The sequence below is a fragment of the Geospiza fortis genome, unplaced genomic scaffold, assembly GCF_000277835.1.
Source record: "Geospiza fortis unplaced genomic scaffold, GeoFor_1.0 scaffold45, whole genome shotgun sequence".
NCBI lineage: Eukaryota > Metazoa > Chordata > Aves > Passeriformes > Thraupidae > Geospiza > Geospiza fortis.
This window is the reverse complement of record NW_005054327.1, coordinates 3,208,523-3,234,888: the sequence shown is the minus strand read 5'-3', so window position 1 is coordinate 3,234,888 and position 26,366 is coordinate 3,208,523. Positions and strand designations below refer to the sequence as shown.

General features: G+C 39.0%; 1 protein-coding gene across 1 annotated transcript in view; it reads left to right on the top strand.

Annotated features, from left to right (window-relative positions):
• SLAIN1 (SLAIN motif family member 1) overlaps positions 1-26,366 on the top strand; it is a 46,487-nt gene that overhangs the window by 9,598 nt on the left and 10,523 nt on the right. The window contains exons 2-4 of the mRNA XM_005421115.2: positions 14,687-14,836; positions 16,691-16,840; positions 18,917-19,255. Of these exons, the coding sequence (XP_005421172.1) occupies positions 16,780-16,840; positions 18,917-19,255 (400 nt within the window). The 5' untranslated portion in view covers positions 14,687-14,836; positions 16,691-16,779. The remainder of the gene's footprint in view (positions 1-14,686; positions 14,837-16,690; positions 16,841-18,916; positions 19,256-26,366) is intronic.

Sequence of the window (26,366 nt, the reverse complement as noted above, 5' to 3'; positions counted from 1 at the left end):
GTCATTTTACCCATTTTCCTGGTAGCAATTTTTTGGTTGGTGCTTCTTAATTTGACTCAAGGTTGTTGTTGAGCCTTGATTCTGTATGAGAATACATATTCTGAATATGTTACTATATTTAATAGTCAGTTAAACCTCTATTAGAACTTTATTAATCATAAACTCTCATGAATTGTTTTCCTGTATGGTGTTTTAGAAGTATGAAAATTCTGTTTCACAGTAGCTTTTATTTTTTAAGTGTTTTGTATCTTTTTTTCTGCTTTTGGAAATGGTGTTAACAGTTTCCCATGATAATCACATAACTGTGACACCTGCTATATTTATCCAAAAGCCACAGGGTTCCTGGAGGGTAAGTGCTGCTTTTGACCTCGATTTGAGCCTTAGATTTAGCTTTTTCAGTCTGCCTCAATGTAGACAGCAGATATACTTGAACAAAGAAGGGAGTGTGGCATCTTGAAGTCAGAAACTGTGAATTGAGCTCTCTGGCAGAAGCCTCCTCCCAGAAATTTAACCTGTGAATACAGATACCAGGCAGATATGGTTTTAGGGGGAGCTGTAGTGTTTGTGTAGGTGTTGCTGGGATGCAGAGGAATTTCAGGACTAAACAGTAATGGTAGGAAAAGTGCGATTTAGGGTTATTCCTGGACTAATTGGACTAATTTTTTTTTGTCTTTTCATCTATCATAAATGATCAAGAGAGTTATATCCTAATAGACAAAAATATTTGAATTCTACCTGGTATATAACAAAGATACTGTTAGGAGAAGAATGGGAAATTGTCCTTCCTCGAGTCTGTTTTAGCAGAATGGATCCCCTACCCTTTATTCTTCTCTGTTTTGCCAATGGTATTGCAACAAAGAATTATGTAAGCTACCACAAAATTTAAATTTAGGAAAGGTAATTATATATTTTTAACTATATTTTTCCTCCAGCAACTTGTTCAGAGCAAAAATATACCTTTGATTCAAATTCTTGCTATTTTGTCTGATTAGCAGTATAGCACATGTCCACTTAGGAGAAGTGTTGTACATCCTGTGTGGCATGTGGAGATGAAATTCTCTTTTATTAACTGGAGTTACTGTCTCTGAAGAGTCCACTAAACAGTTCATAATAGCATTTTTTATACTAGTTCAATGTATAGACTAAATGAATAGTACATTTTCAGCATGAGAGTACCTTGTGTAGTAGCTGAGCTCTGATCTACATGGGGAGTTAACTAATACCTGTTCTTTAAATCACACAGAGAAGCCTTGCTCCTTATCCTAGAGGAACTCCCTAAGCGAGGACTTACAGAGCGAAAGGGCAGAGGCACCTTCATCTTCGTACACTTTGTCAAATAGCAGTTGAGCTCTTCTTGAAATATATTCAATGCTTTTCAAAAATAAAAAATTTTTATACTGTCATTGAATGTTTGTTCTGATTATTACATAGTGGTGATTTGACCTTAATTTGTTTTTCTGCAATGGTGCTGTTACTATTGTCTTCTCCTATCACTTACTCAACTTTGAAGACCAAAGCTGCAGAAGGGGAGTCTTTTCAGTAGAGTTCTCTGGGATTGCTGTGATTGCAGTGACTCAGCAGCAACCAATACAAATAATTGAAATTACAAAGCAGCTGTTACTTTCTAAGGACTGAGAATATTTCTGAAAGAGTGGATGAATTGCTATCAGTGGGATTTTAAATCTGCTATTGGCTGCATATTGTGGGGATGTCTAATATACTGTTTTAAGAGAGTGGGGAGATTTATTTCTGCACCAAAAAAAGCCTGATTAGGCTAAGTGGTCTTGAAAACAGGCCTCCTTCTCAGGCTGAAGTTAAAAATTATGGGTCTTACAGTATTTTCTTTTGCTATGTAGAAAGGAACTTGCTGATGAGAGAAAAGCTTCTCATGTTCTTAGTAGCCTTGAAGGATACAGAGCATATCCACACACACAGAAGACTTCACATGTTCTTGTTGTGTTACCAAAACATAAGTACCTAACAGGAGACTTTCAGAGTTGATCCTGTCAGTGCACACAGCCTGTCTATGCCCTGCAGAGCATGCCAGGCAGCCTAGCTCCAATATATCTACACAGCTCAGTGCTGCATGGGTAGTACATGTTGGTATAGCTGTCACTGGGATCCATCGTGAATGAATGTCATGATAGTGCTCATCTTTTGGTTTTCAGGTTTCTGGTTACCGTATCTGTTTCTCTGTGTGTTAAACATTGTTAAACATGCTGTAAGTGCTTTCATGATAAGGTTCATACTACTTTATTTTAGCCATCTTAAACTTCAGGCTTGAAATCAGTTACTATAATTGGAAAAAAGCAACATCTTCAGAGCATGAGATCTGTCTTCCTCCAGTGACAGAGAGTAGCATCATTGGTTAGGACTGGAGGTCACCTTTGAATATTGTACACTAGTTGAGATGAATACAGGTCACAGTTTCTTAAAGATTGAGGATATGCTGTGTTTTGCTAAATGTTCTCCTTCTCCTCTGTGACTGAAATTCAGATTGACTTCTGTACTGTAACTCTCATAACAATTTTTAATCATCAAGCAAAATTAATTTCCAACTTTTACTTACCCTGTGGTATACTGGAATTAAATCTGTTGAAAACAGGCTTTCTGCAACTTCAGGACTAACCTGAGACAAGAATCAAGTGTCTCCAGTTCTGTGGTACAAAGGAAGGTAACTAAATAAATACCATTTAAAAAATCTTCTGTGATTATGTCTAACATAGTCTAGATAGAAGTAGTAGAAAACTTAAAATCATAGAAATGTAGTAAGAAAAAGACTGTGTGGATTCAAAGCCTACTGAAGTCACTGGAAGTCTTTAATTTACCTGGGGTTTGTGTAATATCTTTATGTTCCTCCAGGTATTTGTCTATGAATCGTATGCTTTTGGGGATGAGTGTCAAATTACTTTGAGAGGAGTCTTCTGCTTTGTATTTGAGGTTAAAAATGTGGTAAGCTGAAATTCCATGTGTATTGTTTCCAACATGACTGAAAAAGAAGTAATTTTATGCTCTAGATTTGGCTGGCAATGATCGGTACAAATTATTTCAAATTCTGGAATTTGATGCCCTATATTTAGAGATTTTACTACAGGGGGACTTTGCAAAACTTGCCTAGACACCATGGGGTTCTTCTAACTCATATAACAGAGCTACTTGCCATTTGTACAAGTGTTGGGAAGGTCAGGTCTGTGCTAAAGATGTGAAAGCAGCATGGTTTTGTTCATCAATAATGTGGAAAGATGTACATCCATGACCTGCTTTGGCCAAGTCCCTGGTATGTACATACATTTGTTCTGGGAAGTTTTCCTTGTATTGCTATAGCCTGTCTAGTTCATGGCAATGCTTGTGGAGTGTTTTATAAAGAGCAACTTTGCTCAGTGGTGTAAAAGTCATTTACAGATATTATTCTACTGTGTTGGCAAAATACCCCTTCACCAACAGGCTTATTTGGTTTTCATATTAAGGAATCCAAAGGATTGAGTGGGTGTGTGGAGTAGATGGATTAGGGGAAACAAGTATCTTCTAGCTGCAAGGCAGATAGATGCCCAAGAAAAGCAGCATTGTCATAAGTAGTAGTACGGTGAGTTATCTGACAGAGAACTACCCAAAAATGAATTTACTGGCTTCTACTGCAACTGAAGATAATTGTCACTACAGCCACCATGATGTGTATGCAGGTGGATGAAGCCCTCTGAATAGGGGGCATGAAACTGCTTCTTCCTCTTGGATGGTGAGGCAAACTCCTCATATAAGGATAACCACAAGGGACAGAGCTGACTGGCTGGGGAGGAGGAGGACGTCTAACAGAAATCACATAACCAGTGTATATACCAGATGGATTTCCAAAGAAGCAGCAGGCCAGATTCCTCTCAGTCAACTTCACCACTGGATAAGTTTTAGGATGATAAGGACTTATTTAAGTGCACGGGTTTTTGATCATGGGCCTATATTAGAAGCAACTCCCACTCCAACATACATTATGAATTTTAAATGTAATACCAGGTTTCTCTCTTCATTGGTCCAAAATCTTGGCTATCAAGAGTTGTAAGTTAGAGGGCTCAGCCTGCCCCAGGGGATTGTGCCCAGGGAGGGTTGTAGTGCTACAGCCTTTCTGTTAAGTGGTTTGCAGTCTTGCAAAATAACACCTCTGGTAACTATTTTCCATATCAAAGTAGAAAGAATTTGGTTTTTGTTTTTTGTTTTCTTTTTAAATATCTCCATCAGGGCCTGACTTTAAGCTTTCTTTGTTTCTTTATACCAGACCTGAAAATCAGTGGCAAACCCTACAAGCAACATGATTTTGAGTGAGGTTGCCAAAATTGTGCCTCTTTCCTCTGTGAGGATACGTCAGCAATCTAGTTACAGTCAAGGCACCTCTGTGCAAGATGCTAAGTGTAGCAGTTTTGAGCCAGAGAAAACAGATCTACCTACATCCTCATAATTCTGGGTAATGGCCATAAGCCACAGAACTGTGGTGGTAATAAATCTGGCACAGTGCCTATCAAACTACTGGTCACCAGTATTTTACCATGTGAGCTGCATCTTGGGCAGGCATCTTCGCTGAAGATGCTACAGATTTGGAATTATGGCAGCTGTGGAGGTGATGGTCACAGCCACATACTTCTTGCTGCTGCATATCTGCAGACATTCCCTTGACTGTTCCAGACCTAGAAAGAATATGTCATACTCGTCTGCAAAGCAAATCTCCACTGGATTTAAAAGGTATGAACTATATGGTAGACAAAGTCTGCTAGCGCTCTGCAAGCAAGTAGGCAGTGAAGAGATGTCCTGAGACCCAGACATGCTGTCTCTCAGACCTGGAAGATGCCACAGACCCAACCAGCATTTAAAGAAAAAGACAAAAAGACCTTTTTCTGTTCAAAATGTACCTGTTTTTGTTGCTTGTGGGATGTTGTGGCAAACAGAACAATTAAACCAGTTCTGAGTGATTGCAAAATACTCTTCCCACAGTATTCTGTGGGATTTTGCTGTATCACACTGTCACTGAAATACAAACTAAGCAGTTACCAAAGGTAACAAATTCAAGAGAGAAAACCAGGTTGGGATGACTTTCACAATGTTTATGCAAAATGAGTACGAGAGTTTGGATTTTGCCTATGATGTTGTAGTAATGTGTATGTGTGTAATCAATGTGTTTCATTAAGGAAAATATAAACTCTTTCACAAATTGTGCCAGCAGAAATGATTCCCCTTTGGATTAGCAGGCAGTGAGTAAAATGTGATTCATGATGATCACAATGCTCCAACAATGTTGAAGTGATATGATATGACTTGTGGCACAGCTCTGCTTAAATCTTAGTGCCACAGACTGCAATAGCAAAGTCTTTGTGAAGATGCCCTTTCCACGTTAGAGGAGTAGGGCCACAACTGCTAAATTAGCGTGGTGTGGAGCTTTTGGCAAAGTTATTTCAACAGATTAATTTCCTCTGGGGTGCAGCTGGCTGCTTTCAAGGTATGCTGATTGTGGAAGAGTTTCTTGCCACAGTCCTACCTTCCCCTGGGTGATGCACTAGTCTTCTCAGAGCTTCTTCAGAGCTCTTCATTTGTGCTTACACGGATTGCTGCCCCTTCAGATCTACTAGCAGAGATGATTGGATGATGGCTTCCCTGCCCATTTCAGTCAGTACATGCTGGGTGAACCTTACCAGAGACCTGGGAATTTATAGCCAGAACCAGCAGACAGGAGGTCTATCCAGCTGGCCCAGAAAGAGTTGGGGGAAGATATTTAGTGGCCTGAGGTGCATTGTCTGCACATCCTGATGGTAGATCTTTATCCAGTGAGTGACATCATTAGGTAGTTACAATTTTGTTCCCTTTTTTGTTGCTAATTGTTAAAAGACGCTGAAAATACTCTTGCTTTACTCTGTGCTGTGTGGGTGTGTGAATGACTGGTGTCAGACATGGCATTCATCTCGCCTGCCCTTACACACACCTTGGAGGCTGTTCTCTGATGTGTTTCTTTTGGAGGCAGTGTTACTTCAGCTGTCCCACCCTCTTGCCACTGTTCTCCACTTCATGTCTCCCTTAAATGTGATGGTACAAGTGATCTTCATCTTTCTGGTAAAGGGGATTGAGAAACTCTTCCTTGCTTAAAAAAATTGACACTGAGGTCCCCTTCCAACTGGAAATGCTGCTGAGAAAGTTGCTTGGTGACTTCAGTTGAATACAAGCTGGTTTCAGGAGGATGTATGCAAGCATTGCAGTGCTCTAGTGCTGTGAGAGTTGTCTTTTTCCGTTGCTTAGAAAAAGTGAAATCTGAAGGCAGTCTTTGAACTCTGTTTTTAAGCTCTGTTTATTGTTCTCTGTAATGAATGCAGTCAGAGAGTTTAGTTTGAATGTATGCAGAGATCTGTATTGGAGCCAGTCACACTGGGCTGCCATTGTAGGCAGAGCAGACAAAGGGGTATAGCTCCTTTTGCAAGGGGAGCTATACCCCTTTGTCCTTTCCAAGCAGAGGTGAGATGAATCATGCTTTTCACTTGTCCTTTGCAAGCAGAGGTGAGATGAATCATGCCCTGTCCTTCCTCTTGTAAATAAATAGTGTCCTGAGGTGACTAGGTCAGCCATTGATGTCTGTACGTAAGAGCATCTTCCTTGTGGCTGGGGCACAGGATCTAGCATCCTAAAGCACCATAAATAGATACTGGAAGAGGGAGAATATGGGGGAGTACTATATATGCCTGCCCTGACACCATGCTAGCTGTATAGCCAGTTCAGTGACTGACAGAACCAGATGTGAACTCTCAATTAGATGTGATTTATTAACCTTTGGTGGATTCTTCTTTTGAGTGTTTGTATATTCTTCCTGTGTTAGTTTTTGCATTCACAGTGCCCTTTGGTAAAAATCCTCACCAAAATCCTGTTTTTGAATGCTCTTAAGGCCTTACTTGAAGGCTTTTAAATTAAGTGGAGTAAACACTCTTCCTAATGAATGAGATACTAATAGTTTGGTAGAAGAATCTGAGGCTGTATATTTTGTTTCAGGTTACCCTGTGTATTGGTACATGAGAATGAGACGTCTGCTCAGAAAGGTCTGTCTTACTTCAAACTAGCTGAAATGTGAGCTGCTCATGTATGCTCATGGGTTCTGGTCAATCCACCAAGTAGAATGGAAATGCATCAGACTGACTTTCTTGTGTAAAAACTGGGAACTGGGGAGGGAACAGATATTTGGGCCCTAGGTCATGCCTACGGCTTAATATTTCAGCATAGTATTTGGCCAGGTTCTCAAAGGAGGGAAGCCAAGTTTGGCTGTTAGCTTTAATCAGAACATTTGCTTTTGGGTGTGTGAATGCAGGTAGAGTTTTGCTCCCAGGAGGAAAATGAATGCTGAGAGAGTTGCATTTTTCACAGAGCCTCTGTGCTTGTCTGTTTACATAGCTATACAGTAAAAGGTTTGCCTTCAAAAAAGAGCCAAGTTAAAAAAACCGCACAAAACAAGAAAAAACCCACAACCTTACCCTCCCAAGGGCATAGCTAAAATCCTTCTTTAGGATTTGTAGGAAGTAGCTTGCACCTTGTGATTCCATTTCCTTTCTAGTCTTTTGAATCCTTTGATGTCATAAAATAATTTTTGTGACAAAATTTGGTCAGTGAATGGTGATTGGAGTTTCCATGCTCTTCAGCATGCTGCAGCTGGACGGTGCTGTGGTTTTGTTTTCAGCATTCATTGTGTACAAAAACAATTTTCAGGTCAGTGTTTCACTGGAATACATCAAACTAGAAGAGTAATTTACGAGTACCTTTGAAACTTTCCTGCTCACACCAATAGGTAATCATTGGCACAACTAGACTATGTCACACAAAGTATTAGTCCTGAATCTTAGATTTATGTTTTTGTCACCAATAGCAGTATGCCAGACACCACTCTGATTGCATTCCTTGCTGTGATAGCTGAAAGTTACAGGAACTGCTGCAATTTAGACAGTCTTTCTGATTCCACCTTTAAAAGAGGTCTGTGCTGTTTTTTCTGGGGCAGCTCTTGAGGTATATGCTGTAGCTCTGTATATCAAGCAGTTTTGTGCTGATACATACCAACTGAACTGCTTTCTCATTCTATGCTAATACTAGATCAGTTCACGTGAATGAACTGGGAAACAAATTTCTCAGGTACTCCCAGTTTTCTCGCATTATTAATTTTCTCAGCTCCTCCTAATTTGTCTCTGTTGGTCCATGTGGTACATTGCCCCTAGCTAGACACCAGCTGCCCACCAAAACTATGCTGTCATTCCCATCCCCTGCACAGGGGAGAGAGAATTTAATGGATGGATTGTGGGTCAAGATGAGGGCAGGGAGCGATCAGTCACCAGTTAGCATCACGGGCAAATCAGACTTGACTTAGGGAAAAATTTATTTTATTACCAATCAAATCAGAGTACAATAATGAGAAATAAAACCAAATCTTAAAACACCTTCCCTCCACCCCTCAATTCTTCTGACTCTTGGAAGGAGTCCCTTTGTGCAGTCTATACTGGGAAGTTTCTGTTCTCATTGCAGTTGAGAATGAGGGGGTGCTCTCCCTCTCGTGATGGAGAAATCAACAGACAGAAATGACAAACAAGCCTCAAGCATTTTGTGATCTCTGTGACAGGGCAAGGAGATAGTTCTGGGCAATGACAGTTTCAGTGTGACTGCAAATGTGCATTAAGCATATGAGGTGTGTCTGTGCCTGATAGCAAAGTTTCTGCCACTAGTAGGATGGCTGGCTGAGCTACAGCTGTGGTTAGGAAATCAAACTGAATAAGCTGATGGGATGACCAAAGCTGATGGCTGTGGGAGGCTGGAACTCCTGTGTGCTCCTTGAAAAGTCAAGAAGTTTGCTGTATAACACTCAACAAGATGGGAAAATGGAAGTGCCCCAAACTAACTTCCAGATTTACAGGTACGACTCAATGGTCTTTACTTACAGTTACTAGAACTGAAAACATTGCTGTCTTAAGCCCAGATTTTACAACCTTGTAAATGATAAACCCATAATTTTTTCTAAAAAGTGAATTTTTAGGACTTAAAATTGCAAAGGAAAGCTTTGAACACTGTGTTTTGAAAAACTGTGGAAGGTATTACAGTCCTTCTGAGTACAGGACTGAAGGCCTCACCCTGTGAAACAGCCCAAAGGATTGCACGTAGTTCGAAGGTTCATGTGCCCAGGAGCTACTGAGCTACTTCAAATATATATTCTGCTTTTTTGAAAGCTTAGCTCCCTGAAGTTCTTTTATTGGATAGGAGCAACAGTGTTGGTTCCTGGTAAGTATCTAGCACCTGTCTTGTACCTTGTATTGCTTCAAGTTCTTACAGGAACTCTGGGTTTTCAAGTGACTCAAGTAAATCTCTACAGGCTGCTGAGTAGTGGGAGCCCATGCTCCCTGCTCCTTGAGCCAGTACTGTTATTGGATAACAACACTAATCAGTGAATAGTGGGGAATATCTTCATGTTTTTCCCTGAAAGTCTTTTCAGGCATGTTAGGCACATAGCGATTCCCAGATGTATATCTGACTGCAGGTGTAGTTCTCAAACTCTGCATTGCTTTTTAACAGGGACAGGTTAAATACCTATCTTTGGGAGGGAGATACTAGTTATGCCTCACTGAGGTGATGCCTCTTAGTTGGCTTAGGCATTCTTATCTGTGGTAAAGGGAGGGTTTTGAATTCCCATCTAGTACTCCGGATTTTCTCCTGTGATCAGCTAAATGCTTCTGTTTTCCATGTAGGTCTCTGTATTTTACTCCCATGAGAGAGATTTTTCTTGTAAGTGTGGCTGCTGTGCAACCACACCCATGCAGAATACACAGGGGAAGTGGTTTGGGTTTTCTGCTCTAAAGAAATTGTATTGGCAGAAAATTATTTGCAGTACTATGGATTGACAGTATTGTAAATGTTCCTCCAGTGCTGGCTTGAAAGGGGATTTTATTCTGACTTTGTAATTAGAGCCCATATTCAAATGTCTGCATGTATGCTATATAATTTGTTTTAAGCTTGAGCTTAAAAGGTATGTTTGACTTTGCCTGGAGGCCTATACAAAAATTAACTAATTGAGTGGATAAACAAGCCAGATGATGCCTCATATAATTTAGCATGTTTAGTCAGTAGTACAACACTGATATATATGATTTTATTGTTTTCTGTCTTTATAGCAAAAAATATTGTTTATTTGTGTTGCTTAGAGTGAAAGAAAGTTCTTGTTCTGGCAAACTGAGCTCACTGAGTTTCATAATGGAGTTCTGAAAATGGGAAGGTGTTTAAAATGTGCATGTACTTGGTTCGGTTTCTTGGAAACCCTTATACGCTTAGCTAATATGACAACAAACTCACAGAAGGGGTCAAGCTGGAAGGGACCATAGTGGGTCATCTGGTCCAACCTCCCTGCTCAGGCAGGGTTATCCTATAACACACTGCACAGGGTTGTGTCCATATGGCTTTCAAGTACCTCCGGTAAGGGAGACTCCATAATCTCCATGGGCAACCTGTTCCAGGTTGGTCATCCACTTGTCCTAGATAGGTCACATATGATGTTGTGGGTGTATCTGATTCCTCAAATAGAGGATCTGTTCTTGAACTGTCCCTGTTCACACCAGTGTGACCCCTCATAACTAAAACAACATAATGAGGATCTCTACCTGTTATTACCTTGTGTTCCAGCTGATGAACATTCCCATTAATTTAAATAGTAAATTTCATCTTCCCTTTCAAAAACATGCTTCTGTGTATGTTTAGGATTTTTTTTTACCTTATGTGGCTTAAATAAGGAATTAGTTCTAGGAATGGGATTGCTTTAAAAATGGTACAGAATCCTGTGGTTTTGCAGGGTATGTGGTTCCTTTTGAGTGCTACAGTTGTATGGATGTTCACTTGTTCAGGCTTTCATGTGAAATTTTGCAACAGTTCTTATTAAATACTGATTATTCACAGGCGTCAGTATGGTGAATATTTTTATTTTTTAATTACTTGTTCATATTTTCCTATATGAGTTACTATTTTCATCTGTTTTAGCATTTTGATATCTCCAGGGATGTTATAAAAATAAGGTTAATTAATTTTTAAACCTTCAGTTCTGTTAGTAAATATTTAAAAGGTATGAGCAGTCTCACTTGTTGCCGATTTTATTTTTGGAAGGAAAGGTTTTGGTTGCTCACTTATGTGGTCAGTTTGAAGGTCCTTTTTTTAACATATTAGAGTAGGTACTGTAAAACACAGTGCATTAGCAGCAGTCTAGTTATTAAGAATTTAACAAAACTAAGGAAATAATATGCAAAAAGTTGGACACTTCTAATAGCTGTAGACTTAAGATGACTGGGATTATTTATGCTTTTTATAAATAAATACAATTTATGTATTTTACTACAGTATTCATTCCACCACCTTAATGCTTCAAGAAGTGAAATTTAAAGTGTTTACGTCTTCGATGTCAGCAAATGAAATGGATTTTTTGGCTTCTTTTCTCTTGGTTGTTGTTTTAGATGCCTGTGCTTTCCTTTTCATGGCTGAATCTCTTTCTTCCTTCAGTGCATCTTCAGTATAAGTTACTCAGAGCAGAATTATCTATATTTCTATTCAACTGCAAAGATTAGAAACTTTGTTTTTAAAGGGTACCCAGTCATCTTACTTCATCTGCATTGGTAACTGGCATTGGGGTTTAAGAAGAAGCTACTGTAAACTTTGAGAAGTTTACAAATTAAATTTTACAAATTTAATTTCAGAATTTTACAAATACTGTAAAATTCAGAGCTGAACAGCTGGGATTTTAAACTTTATATAAAGGTATTAACAACATTGTCTCATCCATGCATAGCAGAGTGGTGCCTATCATGCTAACTAGGGCAGTCTCATATTCAGTTTGGAGCAAAATAAGAGTTCTAAAATTACTATCTATTGCACAGTTTTGGGATTTTACAAATTTTACATGAATTTACGTATTTGCTTACATGTCTATAGCACTCCCTACATAACTTTTTATGGTTTTGGCATTCACACAAGACTTCAGTAAGTCTAATTTTGCTGTCTTTGTTAGTACAGTAAAGTGCTCAATATGTACATTGATAGTTCCACTTGAAACCTAATGAAAGCTGTTTTTTATATTTGATTTGTTTTTTATATTTGATCCTAAACAATGGATTTACTCATATGCCTAAAAAGTATCCATCATTTCCTGATGTTTAAACTAGAAAGCTTTATTTTAGGCAGAGTGGCAGAAGTTTGTAGAATTTGGAATATTTTACATTGGTATCCCTAGAGATTTAGTATATATAGAGGTTAATGTAGATAGAGCTTCTTGCCCCATCCATCCATCCATCCATCCATCCATCCATCCATCCATCCATCCATCCATCCATCCATCCATCTTTCCTTGAAAACACATGCAGTTTGAAAGAGGAGTATGAAATCTGGTTGGCTGTAAATACTAATTAAATTCTTGGTGTAGGTTCTTGCTTTCAGAGTCATGATAACTGTTGCCTTGTGCTCAGTGGGCCAGCTCACTGTGGTTATTGTAGAGGGTAATGAATGATGTTTATTTATGCTGTGTGCCCAACCACATCTGGGGATGAGAACATGCTGGCAGCTAATTGGCCTGGCAAATGATCAGGCTGCTACAAAGCAGTAACTTGTCCTAGACATGAAAATAAAATCTCAGGCAGCTGTCATCCCTTGCTCTTATTGATGATTCCTGGTGGAAATGACAGACATTAGCTGTGGATGTGATACTGAGAGCTGCTCTTACTGTATGGATTTCTTTCAGTGAATACCTTAGATCAATTTGCTGTTATTAACACCTTGTGAATTAATCTCATCCTCGGGGACTCATGTTAATTGCTGGTTTGTAGAGTTATGTTCATCTGTGTTTACTCTCCTTTTTGTCCTCAGACACTTGCATGCTTCACTTTAGAACTGATCATGTTAGTGAATGTTGAGGACAAACACTCCAGCTGGGAAGTCTGTGTTGTGTGCCTTGGTTGGCATTGAGTGATTTCCTCAAAGTGGTGCTGATGCTGCATTTAAAGATCTCAGCACTTTGGGTTTCTTTGAGCTTGAAGGAGCTAGAATCACCAAAAATGAGAGAATTACAATAATTCTTCGGTGAGGGGACAGCAAAAAACACAGTTTGAATTTTTATGTTACTTATATGTACTAAGCTACCTTCCTCAAGCCTGAGCCCTGCAGGTACTCCCTGTCCCCAGCAGACTGCTGTGTGCCTGTGCTGGACCCAGGCAGTTGTCTTCGTTCCAAGCTTAGTAGCACTTACGGGAAGAGTTGAAGAGGCTTTTACTCCTTAAAAACCCAGGATAGATTTAAGTAGGTCAAAGCAAAAGGAATAGGAGCAGAAATGACACTGTTTGGATTGGTGACAAACTGATTACTCCAAAAGTTGTGAGGATGTGATTGACAGCCTGCCAAGACGTCCTTCCCATGGCTACTTGAAGTTGATGTTAGCAGGAGGGAGGAATAAAGTTTGTATGTCCTGCTAAATCATTTTGGTGGTAGGGAGGTTTGAAAACAGAAAGCATGAATATTATTTGAATGGCTGTTAGCATGTAAAATGACCAGCTGAACAAGTCCAAATTGTGGTATTAAGTAGCCATGCGATGGAGACCCTTTTGGACCCTTCATTGAGGTTATGCCATTGATTTCAAAGCTAGGTGTAAGTATTTTCCTGGCTCCCCCTCTTGTCTCACTATACATAACATCTGTGAGTAGAAAATAGATTCTATTTTAACAAAAGCAATCCCATCATATGTTTTTCATCTTTCCTTGTATTTGTATGAGTTCTCTGGAATTTATATATTTTTAAATTTTCCTTTTTCTTAAAACAATTGTATTACTAATATTTATTTATTTTTGGAAGAGCATGTGAATGTTGTTTATTCCACTTTTTCAAGGTATGTAAAATAGGCAAACAAAGGACAGTTGTATTAATACTTTTACTGGGTGAGTAAGAAAATGTAAATTAAATAAATGTAAATTAAATAAGCTTTTAGCTTAATTTTTACCAACTTGGAGTGCTTTGTGATATTGCTTAGAAAACCAGATGCCTTGCAGGCTTTTTGTAAACAATGTATAGAAAAAGGGATGCCTTGTTCTGTTATTCCAGAAACATTGGGGAAAAAAAATCATGCTTATGCAATCAGGAATTTGGTGGTGTAAAAAGAGAAGGGAAAATATGGTAGCTTAAAAGCTTGATATGGGATTACAGTTGCTTTTAGCACTTGATTGTTAAGCGTCGTTTAACTGCTCTGTCTCTGAACTCCCATAACTGATAATTTAACTGCTAATTCAATTGTGTGATGATTAATTGTCATGAACAATTCCTTGAAGAGCACTATAAATTTCATTTTTATTTCTCTGCTAACTGTAGCAGTTTTTACTTCCTCTGTTATTTGTGTGTTGGTTACCCAGTGATGTATGTGATGAATACATACCAAAAAGGTGTATATGCAAAATATAGTCAACAGATACATTTGCTAGAAAACCTTTTAGAGCTCACTTTCACATGCAGAAGACTGTGCTGATCCTCTGATTCGCTGCTGAATTTTCACCATTTTTTTCTTCTTGTAATAAGTAGAAAATGTATGATGAACAGATTAAGATGAGATGATTTTTCTCTCTGACAGTACTGTTCTATTAATAACTGTAAATCTTGTTTTCTCCCCCTCCTCCCTCGCATCCATAACAGCTAGCCGATGGCGGAACCTCTTCTCTACACCTGTCTCCTTGGCTTTTCCCTATAGTCCTGTTGCAAGACTCACCCCATATACCAATGGCTGTAATAGTCCCAGCTTCTCTAAAACTTCCAGTAAAGCAATACTAACACCTGAACGGACAGGTAATGCTTATCTTTTTATTGATTTACAGTGCTTACAAAAGTGCTTCATTTTATCTAATCCTGCTAGCATTTAACAGCAGTACTCTTTTTGGATGATTGTATATGAACTTGTATCTCAGAGGGAAATTGTAGTTTTGGACATTTTTTTTAATGCCCTAAAATTTGGCTGTTAACTACAAGTGTTATGCAGCATGTTACAGGAGAGTGATGCTAGTAATACCACTAATGATTTCCCCAGTAGCGCAGTTGTGACTGTGTCAGCTTAAACAGTCCCCAGCTTTGTTGCTTGTTTCTGCCCCGTGGTGCCCCTTCCTTGTGTCCACAGAAACATATGTGCAGCTGTGTAATGAAATTGGCAGTGAGAATTTATAATAAGAAGAGCTGGCAGAATCATGCCTGCTTTCAAGCTGATATTGTTGCTAATGTTCAAGATTTATTTTATGTTTTCCACTATTTTTCAGGGTACACACAAATTCTAGGAAAATAAAAAACTTTCTGTGGTCTGTAAATTGCAAAGATCTGCATTTTCCTTCTTCACTACAGATATCAGGAGTCAGTTTGTATCTGTCACTTCCCTTAAACTGCAGTGGCAGTGGAGAAAACAATCTTCTGGGTGAAAGGCAGTAACATTTTATTGCTGGCAGGAGCAGGCATGGGTTGAGGATGGGCTGATCATCAGTGTCACACCCATCTGTGTGCAGTGTTCCTTAAAATGCTTGAAATCACTGCAGAAATCTATATTTTAAGGGATATGAGCACTGTGGGTGAGAAACAGCTCCAGACAGAGTGCCTGCTGTAGCTGTCTGCGTGTGAGTGAAACGTCTTCCATATTCAGTGGGGTGAAGCCTAGTTCCTAAATGAACTCATGCTATTTGAGATATCCTCAGGTACCTTGTCTTGCTTCCCTCTGCTGCTCCAAAAGAGCACAGCTATTACTACCTCTGCAGAACCTCAGGGACTGGTGTTACTTGCACATTTAAGAAAGCAAATCCTTCCAAAGCAAAGTAATCCCCAGCCCATCCTTTTCTTTTGGAGATATTATTAGAAAATAGCTGAATTTAGGATGACTTTTAGGTGGCTGCTTTCAGCAGTGCTAGAGGATGCAGACACACCTGTGATACAGTCACAGCTGGTGAGCCATAGTCACAACAGTTCATGCCCTGTAGGCTGGGGGTCTCTGGTGGTCCAGAGGGCATTAGAAAATGATTTACTGTTTTAGTTGATGGGATTTTTCTTTGAAGTTGGACAAGCACTAGCTCATGCAACTAATTGCAGATTAGTTTATATTTTACTATCACACTCAGAGAAAAATCCAGAGCCTTTCAAAAAGGTAGCTCTATGAAAAAAGTAATGCTTTCTCTGTTGCATAATGTTCAACCTTAATTGTTACTAAGATTGAGTTATATGATAATTATATATAGTTTTAAAAAAGAATAGTAAAATTTAGCTAAATGGCATTTGAGTATTGAGCAGAAGTCAGCAACACATATCCACTTGTTTTTCAAAACAGAGTAGGGAGAAATACATTCCCATAAGAGAGATGCAAATGCAGATGTTGGTTAGACTACACTAATCTGAGATGTATCAGAACAGTATTGGGTAAATTATTCATTGTCTGGGCTATGCAGTGCTATCTTGGGAGCAAGCCAAGGAATTAATGATCCATTCCTACACTTACTACTTCTCATGAATATCAAAGCTCTTTGCTAATTGTTAGTGAATTGAACTACACTTTTGAAAGTTTTTATGTGCTATTCAGAAAATGTTTTAAGGTACTGTAATGTAAATTCAGATGATTCTGAATGAAGGTGGTCAGACGTATTTGTAGCCTAAAGTGTATGCTTTCTTACTTAGGGTACATTTCTAGGAGTTCCCCTTTGAGTCCACAGTCATCGATAGACAGTGAACTGAGCACTTCGGAGCTGGAGGATGATTCCATCTCCATGGGATACAAGCTGCAGGACCTCACTGATGTTCAGATCATGGCTCGTCTACAGGAGGAGAGTAGGTGGCACTTTTTTGGTTTTCATAACAGTCTGAGGAAGACTTCCCATAACAGTTAAAACTGCTCCAGTCTTGTCTCAGTGAAGTAAATATTTTTTAAGTGTTATTGCCTCTTGAGTGGCAGGTGGAAGTACTCTTCACCTGCATGGAGAAGGTGTGCATGTTGTTGGGTTCACGTTTGTCTGAACTGTTACTGGATCTTTCAAAATTTGATGTTTATGTTTTTCTGAATAGTCATTGAAATAATTTTATTTCTGGTGAGGGAAGATCCTAAAGCATTTTTCTCATGCATACATTTAATGAGAAAGGTAAAATAAGCAGCTCTCTTGGCTTTCTTTGCCTCCACTTCAATTTTCTTATATTTTCAGATGAGTTTTGAAATGAAATCCCACTTAAATACAGAATTGGGGTTTTTAAATTCAATATCTTGGTTTAAAACTAATAATTGTGCACAAATCTGAGTCTAGAGTCTTCTTTGACATAGATTTTAGTTTGGCTTAATAGTAATTTTTGTAAAATGTCTTTATTAATAAAGGGAATTTGACTTAGAGGTTACTGAGACAATGAGTGGAGTATTTCTCCCTTATCCTGTTAGTGCAAAGTGAGATATCAAGGAGGAAGTGATGAGATTAAAAGCAAGAGAAATTCACAGGCGAGGCTTGAATGAAAATGCCAAGTAATAAGTGATTATAAAAAACAAAAATAATAAAATGAGCAGAAAAAATTAGAGCCATGATCTGGCTGAAGCCACCAGACTGGGCAGGTAGAGTGATCATCACCTGCCAGCAGGAGAGCTTGCTGACTGTGTGGTGGCATGCATCATGTTCAGCAGAGAAATTAACAAGTGTTCTAATTTTAAAGAGAAAAAGAGTTATGACTTTCAAGGATACAAAGGATTGCATTATTTAAATGACAGCTGTGCTCATCTCCTTCAGAGTGAGGTTTAAAAAATACTTCAGGTACTTAGCTCTTTAAGGAATCAGGTCATTGGCAGACTGGAATGAAAAATGCTGGTTTCTCTTCAAATCTGTGTTGTGCAGTTATTGTATGTCATCCTTGTAGTAGCAGCTGGTGGAGAATGTTTGAGCACATGACAGTTGTTGACCACTTAATCCCGTGGAAAGTGGCAGTTCTATACGTGCGCACAGGCACGCTCTCTTCGCAGCCACAAATAGAAACTCCCACTTGAGGAGAGGGAGGGGAAGCATATTAAGAAGTTTGCATTATGAAGCAAAGACATCTGTCAAAAATTAGGGCTTCTTGAAGGTCTAGGAAGGTTGTTATCTGCAGCTACTTCAGAGTTACTTGGCTCTTGGAAGTGCAGTGATTTTTCCTTGGTTGCTGTGCATCTGGAGAAAGGAGGGGTGTGCAAGGGATGTGGATGTTTCCGTCTCATCGACCTGGAGCAAAGAGGCTCTTACCAGGGTAGTGCTTACTGTAAGATGGTTTTCAAAACATGGCATTCTGAGAAGAGGGTGTACTGTGTGAAATACAGTCTGAGAAGATTGTGTACCTGTGTAAATACAGTTGTGTTACTGCTAAGCCTTGTCCAGGAGACTGGATGCTATCAGGAACTAGTTCTTGTTCAGGGAGGTTGGCGAGCCAGAAGATTTAGATGGGTTGTAGGTTTAAGAAATGTCATTGTAAACATTTTTGTTGCGCGAATACAAATGTTCAGTAGCAGCAGCTTGGAAAACTAATGTGTGTGTAATTCCTCTAATTAAGAGTATTGAGAAGTTAAAAACTTAGTACTCGTGTAGTCCTTATTGGCAAAGAAATATGTGCCTCCTGAGAGTGGTTCCTCTTAGGAAAGGCATCTAAGACATCGTTTGGAGACAGCTGTATCCTTTTTTAGTATTTTATTTAAAAAAAGATTTTGAAGGAGAGAATCAGGCGTAGATGCCTGAAAGGTAGATCGTATGAATCCTACATCAGATCCTCAGCCTGATTACATTTTAAATTCAATTCTTGATATAAAATTCCATCTACTTACCTGTGTAGTTTTCAAGATTGAAGTGCATATCTAGAGTTAATCACTTAGCAGAAGCTGAATCATCCTCCTCTTGGAATTTACAGGCCTTAGGCAAGATTATGCTTCAACTTCAGCATCTGTGTCAAGGCACACTTCCAGTGTTTCTCTGAATACGGGAAAAAAAGGGACATGCAGTGACCAGGAGTATGATCGCTATAGTCTTGAGGATGAGGAAGAGTTTGACCACCTCCCACCTCCACAGCCACGTCTGACTCGCTGCTCCCCCTTCCAGAGAGGGATTCCTCACTCACAGACTTTCTCCAGTATCCGGGACTGCAGGAGGAGCCCTACTTCCCCACAATTCCCTACAAATACCTATCAGCAGCCCTTCTACTCTCCTCAAGCCCAAACTCCAGAGCAGCAACCAAATAGGATTAATGGAGGTGGGTTGCATGCTTTTCTGAGAAGTGGTCTTTTCTCTGCCAAGTGCCAGTGCCATTTTAAAGATGAATTGTACATAAATTGTGACAAATAATTTAAGCCTGCGTAAATGATGAAGGGGTGTTATTGTTAAGCAATTTTGTACAAAATGTAATCTGTGACCTGGTCATGAAAGTTGTTGCTTTAGTCTGTTTTAAAATGCTGCAAAGATGATCACAAGTGAAGAAAGAAGCAGAAAGTAAAGTAGACCATGTTTTAGCAGGCTAATAGTTGGCTAGAAGAACCTCTGGGGCTTTCAAGCTTGATGTACACGTCCGTTGTGGATGCAGTAAAATACAGATCTGGGTTTTCAGGTTTTAATTTCCTTTCTTATTCCTGAGTTTGCTGTTAATGCAGCTGTGCTGTGATGAGTGCTTATGGCCCTTTGCTTCTGTTCCAGGTCTGATAGGGCTGATTGATAAAGTAGCTGGAGATAATGTCACTCCCAAACTATCCTGAGATATTGCTGCTTTTTTGCACTGCATTTGAGATGCATTCCTGAATATGGAAGATTTGTGTCTCGGTGCTTACTCACAATTTAAGTTTCCCTCCATTTTTGGTGTTAACTTCTTTTCTTTCCTTATTATGATCACAATTTTTCTTCTTTCTGCTGCATTTTACTTTCCTATACCTTCAATCTTTCTCTCAAGTTAATTCTAAACAATCCATTTCCAGCCAGGGTCTTGTTTGTAACATTGCAGGTTACAGCTCACCCTTGGGCAAGAAAATAAATGTGTTGTTCAAAACAACATATAGTTGCTATTTATGGTGCTACAGGTATGCATGTTGCTTTTCTGACAAACAAGACATGACAGGTTGGTGCCCAAACCACTTCTATTCAAAGTAAGCCCTGGCATGGAAGTATAATTGACAAATGACAATATAGAAGGAGAGGTGATGTTAACAGAGGGTAGAGCAGCGTGGGTGTCTGTTGGTACAGCATTTGTGCCATATTAATTTTAATGTTACTTCTCTTGTCAGGGAGGTACAAGAATGGGACAGCATTGCTGGGCTTGCAGAAATGTTGGCAGTTTGAAAGGAAGGCTTTGGGACATTTTTGTTCAGGAGTAAGAGAATGATTTGTTGCTGCCATGTTTTTATGTGGCTCCCAAATATGTTTTGAATGTTTTTTTTTAATGTTCTGTGTTAGTGGAATTTAAGCATTGGATTTCCTGCATGGAAAGACATGGAAACCTTTAAGGTACTAAAAACATTAGACTCCTAGTTTATTAACTGTGAAGTGTATACATGTAAAAGACTACCAGTTTTATCACCTGGTTGACTTTTTTCTCAAGAACTTTGAGGTGTTGGATAATGTGTTTGGCATAACACAGAAGCTGGGGACGTGACTTCAGTTACCTGTTTGCAGGATTAACAAACAGTGCTATAATTGTACCACTGTCTTTAGGAGGGAATGATCTCCTCAGCTTCTACACCTTCAGCCTCTAACACATGAAACGCTGATCCACCTAAGTGGCAAATACTGATGGTGAGAAACATTTGTTTGACTGTGTTCTTTGGCAGACAAGGAGATAAGGAGGCAAGTGTTCACTGTACTGAGGATGTCTATGTAGTATGACATCTTATCAGCACTTACCATCTTGGCAACAATTTCATTGTCTCTCAAGAATTCCTGTACATTAAAATGGAGGTAGACTGCAAAATAAGAATTTGTCTGTAGCTCTCTGTGATGGATGGTGTGTTCCACACTGTTAGTTTACAAGGGCAATTGAGAAGGAAGGAGGTGGAAAATGGAAAAACTGAACCTGTAGTTTCTGCCTTCAGTATATGTGGAAAGCATTATCCATAATTAATAATTAAGTCACACATGCCACATGCTGTACTGCTCTTGGCCATTCCAGCAGTCTTCCTAAATCTTTATTCCTTTGTCTTCTCCCAAAGAGATCACTTTTGTTCTTGTATGTGCAGTCAAGGGTCTGGCCTCTGCTTCATCTGGGCATTCACAGAGCTTTTCATAAAAGAAGAACAAGCAGCAAGTGACTGTTGAATTTTGACACTCAGTCTAGGGTAAAAACCCTAGTATTTAGCTTTGACACAGTATTTCTGCTAAACTAGTCTACATATTTAGCTTTATTACAGTTTTTTGCCTTCAGGCAAATAGTTTGAGAGATGCTGCCCTACTTGCTTTCAGTCATCTTTGTTTGGCATGGTCCTCTAGGTGAGGTACTTAATTACCTGCCTGTGAAAAATATGGTGGAGGTGTGATAAACCTGGAAAACTTCAATAATTCTTCTAGGAGTGTAGTATTGTTTGCCTGATGAGAAGCACCTGCACTTAAGTGCTGAGGTGTGGATGTCTACCTGTGTATGAAAGGCCTAATTCAGCTGTCCTGGTAGAATTGCATGAGGTACTTTGGTGCACCCTGGCTTCCCCATCACCCTGTGTCTATGCTGTTTAGCTTCCATAAACAACCCAGGATCTGTGGGATGCCATGAGGTGCCTTCACACAGGCTCTGACTTGAGCACCAGGTGTCTGGTCTCTCACTGTAGCCAAAGGTCTGCTTGTTCTCCATCCCAGAGGGTTGCATTTGAGGTAGCAGATAAATGGTTTGCAGTTTCTAGTGCTCTAGTGATCTTCTGCCTTTCCTGGGGGTGAGAATAGTCTCTCAGATGTTTTCCAGCTCTGTTTGAAGCTATACTTTAGTGAGCTTTGTTCTTGCCAATGTGTTGTAGCAAAGTGCTGCCCCTGCTGTCATATTGACACTCTGCCCTGTTTTAAATTGCTATACATCTATTTGAAGATAAAATTACACACTTTTGGACCACACTACACCATGTTACCCCCCACTCTCAGGTCCAGGTTCTTTATCTTGCCTTATTCCCCTCATGTCTGAATGAATGGTGTCAGTCGCATTTACTGCCAGTCCCTAACAGCTTGCTGTACTGGAAGGCTCCTGGTAAACACTAGTATAAAGTGGCAGGTGTGTGCCAATCTTAATATGTTTAGATGTGAAATATATTGCAATGTGTTTAAGGTGTATGTGGGGCCACTTGTAGCATGGGCTGTAGGTGTACTTGTTGTTACCTTTTAAACAGCATTTTCACAGCCACTCTCTGTAGAGTGTGTATGTTATCTTTGCTTTCTAATAGGTTTTATTGCCAATTCTGGCAAGAATATAGATAAGCTTTGTGTGAAATCTGTCTGGATTTGTTTTCCTTGTTGAATTACACCCTCTTCCTAAATCAGCTGAATTTTTTGTAATGATGAGTTGACACATCAGAAGAATTACATTTGTAAACTTTTTAAGGTATCCTGATTTTTGGGGATTTTGTAATTGGTTGATGGGTCAGAAAATATATAATTTAAAGAAAAACAGAGAGATAGGGTGTGAACAGCTTTTTAAGTATCTGTTTCAATTAACTGAAGTGAGTTTGTCTAGTTAGTGTGTGTTTTATGCTTTATTAAACTTTTAATATGTTTGCAGTGGAAAGATTTATGCTTATGTCTCTTTCCCCTTAGTCTAATTTGAAGAAGTTACTGGTTAGCAACTTAAAACACTGCTAACTATTAATATGAAGAATACTTTATATATAATAATTTTCATAGAAGAAATACCACAGAAATTCATAAAACCAAGCTGGTTTCTGCTTTATATTGTCCATAAGTTTACATTCTTTTTCTTACTTTGGTGCAAAAGTAACTGGTTTCACTTCAACTTTTTAAAAATATATTTTATTTCTATTTAGTAATTTTATTAATTAGCTGATAGTATTTTTGCCCTTTATACTTCTGATTTTCTGAAACCAGAAGTAATGGTTAACTATAGTGCTGTGAAATCATCTAGTAATCCAAATCCAGATAGACAAGATACTGAAAATGGGATTGATTTTCTTGTGTTCCGGCCTACTTTCCGTCTCTTGAGATCAGCTTGCTCACAACCTTTTTTCCTGGCACCGCTTATTTTATGTGCATTTTAAAGTGTCCATTTTTATAATGTGTGAAAATTGGAAACTTTGTATTTTGGACAAATCATTCCAGGTAAAGAAGGAGTTTATTATAATACAGTAAGAAGGAATGGATGAAAAATATATGGCTCATGGAGTAGCAACACATTCAGTGTGGTTAATCTTAATGTATATTTTCTATTTCCTTTTCACATTGCTTTTTAAATTTTTGGCTTGGCATATACCTTCATAAAAAAGCCACAGATACCATTCACTTGAAAAAATTTGCTTTTCCAGAAATTCCTAGTTATGAGTAACTTTCTCGCCTACACTTCAAAAATATTATGGACATCATTGGCAGTTGCTTCATTTTGAAAGCTGCAGTTGTGGTTTCTGTTTGTTGTTTGGGTTTTTAAGCAAACTCCAGGCAGACATAGAAGAGCAGCAGTACATTATGCTCTAGATAGGGGTTCAGCATAGACTTATGAGGTGTTCTCTGCTCCTAACCTCTCTTGCTAGGTAAGAAAGGAAAAATTCTTTCTAGGAAATTGTGGCAGACTTTATTACAATAAAGGAGTAAAACAATATTACTTTGCTGCCTTTGGATTATATTGAGGACAGTGATCAGTGGGAGAACTCATGGAAGGCTAATGGAAAAATCTTTAATTGGCTCTAACTATCTGTGGTGGGAGACATATGCATGTGGAGCCAGGATGAGATGAAGTAATAATTCTGAATAAAATGTAGGTATTGACATTATTGAGAATGACATCACTCCCTTAGCTGAAGGACTTGCTTTAATCTGTATTTGTGCTTTTACACTAATGTCTCTGTTGTATCAGCTTGTGATTCCGCAGACCATTAAAAAGACCCTGATGTATTTGAGATGTTACAAATGCTATAACTGTGACAAATATAATGCAGATACTCATCTCACATATTCAGAGATGAGGAAGAGAAATTAATCCCATAAAGTGAGGTAGTAATAGAGTCTACCAAAGAAGTTGTTATAGAGTCTATAAATTTGTTAAGGATTTCAGAACACACTCTGAATGTCTACATAATATAGAATATAGTATTTAAAATCAAGAAGCACGGGTTTTTTCCTTATGGCTTTACCCTGACCTATGTGTACATACAATACAAATAAGGCAGAATTGAATTTGTAGGTTTCTGTGGAAGATTTAAATATGTGTGAGAAACTGCTAAGGTAGCTCAAACAGATACAGATTCCTCGGAGACACCAATAATTCTGATTCATTGTATTACATTTCTGTGCTTTTGGTGAGGTTTGGGAGTCCTTTTGTTGTAATAAAACATAGACAACACTTGCGGAGAATAACTGTGAAGGAACAAAAGTGTTTTAAGAGACTTCACTGTAAAGTCAACTTAAGCCCTCCCTACAAGGAGGACCTCATTGGATGAGGCATTTTGGCAGATAGAAGATGATACTGACCAAGAACTGCTACAAAAGTCTCCATCTGGCAGCCCACCAAGAGTGAGCCTCTTCTGGAGCAGCTTTGCTCTGAGGACAAGGTCTGTTTCCATGCTACATGGAATTAATCTTCAGCCAGTGATAGTTTCAGGTCAGGGAAGGAAAAAGGAAAGCAGCAGTGGAATGGGGACAACCACCAGCGGTGCAGGAATCAGAAGACAGAAGGCAGGTGCTGCCTGTTCTGGTGTCCTGCCAGAAAGAAGCTGGGCCACTGATCCTGAGCTGACTTCAGAGAAGAAATAGCATCAGGAGAAGAACTTCCTAGCAAAAAATCAGAACTGAGGCAGCTGAGTGAGAGAGGAACTGTTGTCTTCACTGTCATTTTGTGGAATGTTTGACAAAGGCACTTTTTCTTGCTTTTTGACCTGTTTCTAGTAGTAGTGAATACAATCTGTGCTATGAGGTGACCTTTTCATGTACATTTTCAGTTGAGGGCATAGGATCTGTATTTCACAGTTCCCAGCTTTTCTCGTGCTGTAGAGGCAATGGGCTAATTCAGCATGGATGCCACGTGTGGAGAAAAGTGTAAACATGTGATAGGCAGTTCTGCTGCAGATATGTGAAAGGGCAACGTATGCTGCCCAAAGAAAGCTCATGAAATTACAAGCATGTGTGTATATGCATGAATTATTCTTAGAAGGTGGAAAGAGCCAGGAACCAATTATTAACTCCCCTTGCATGACCTATCCTCGAATTTTCTTCACATGTACAAATACCTCAACAATACAATCAGTGTCTGTAGATCATAATATTTTATCTCAAAGAAGGCTGGGAAAGGTGAAGATACACCTGTGGTGCTTTATATGGCTGCATTCTACTTAAACACCATATTTTTTTCAGCCTAAGTTATAGTTGAGACTCAGTAGTGGGTCACAGTAACAACTATGGATGTTGTTGGAGATCATCAACTCCAGTCATTGACTGATAACCACCTTGCCACCTAGACCATGGCACCAAGTGCCATGTCCAGTCATTTCTTGAACAGGTATAGGTCCTTTGAAGTTCCTTACTGGTGTTACTATCTACATCTTCCTAACAAAACCAACTGCAAGCAGCTGATGATTTTTTTAGGTTTGTCACTGAGCCAGATTAGTGCAGAAGAGGTAGCAGAAACTGTAGCAAATTCCAGTGTTCATCACAAACAGGATGTTTGAGCAAATTAATTCTCAACTGAGAATACATCTCTAGTCCTTTTCCTCTCTGTTAATTTTCTTACCAGTCTTAGGACTGCAAAGAGGTCTGAAAAAGAAAGCAGCATGGAAAAATATTTTTTTCTTCTCATAAATTTTCAGGAAGTTCATATCTATTCACATCTCAGTGGCCTGAAATAATATTAAAATCACATAATTCCCACCTTCTGGTTCCATATATTAAGCTCACAAGAGCCATCATTTCATTTACAAACAAAACGTCTCTAAGACTCTTTCTACTGTTCTTAGGAGGGAAGCAGGTGACAGAACAAACTTCAAGAAGGAGATGAAAGAGGATGCATCATCCGCAGAGATGAAAGCTGCAAAATGCCATCAAGGCGAATGTTGCTGGGTTTCTCCAAACACAGAACTGACCCGCTATTTTCATTGCTTTTCAGGGCCATTTATCTCAGCAGACACAAGGACCCATCAAAGGAGTAACGCAGCTGCTTGATGGATGAGAATTTGCAGGTGCAGCAGGAA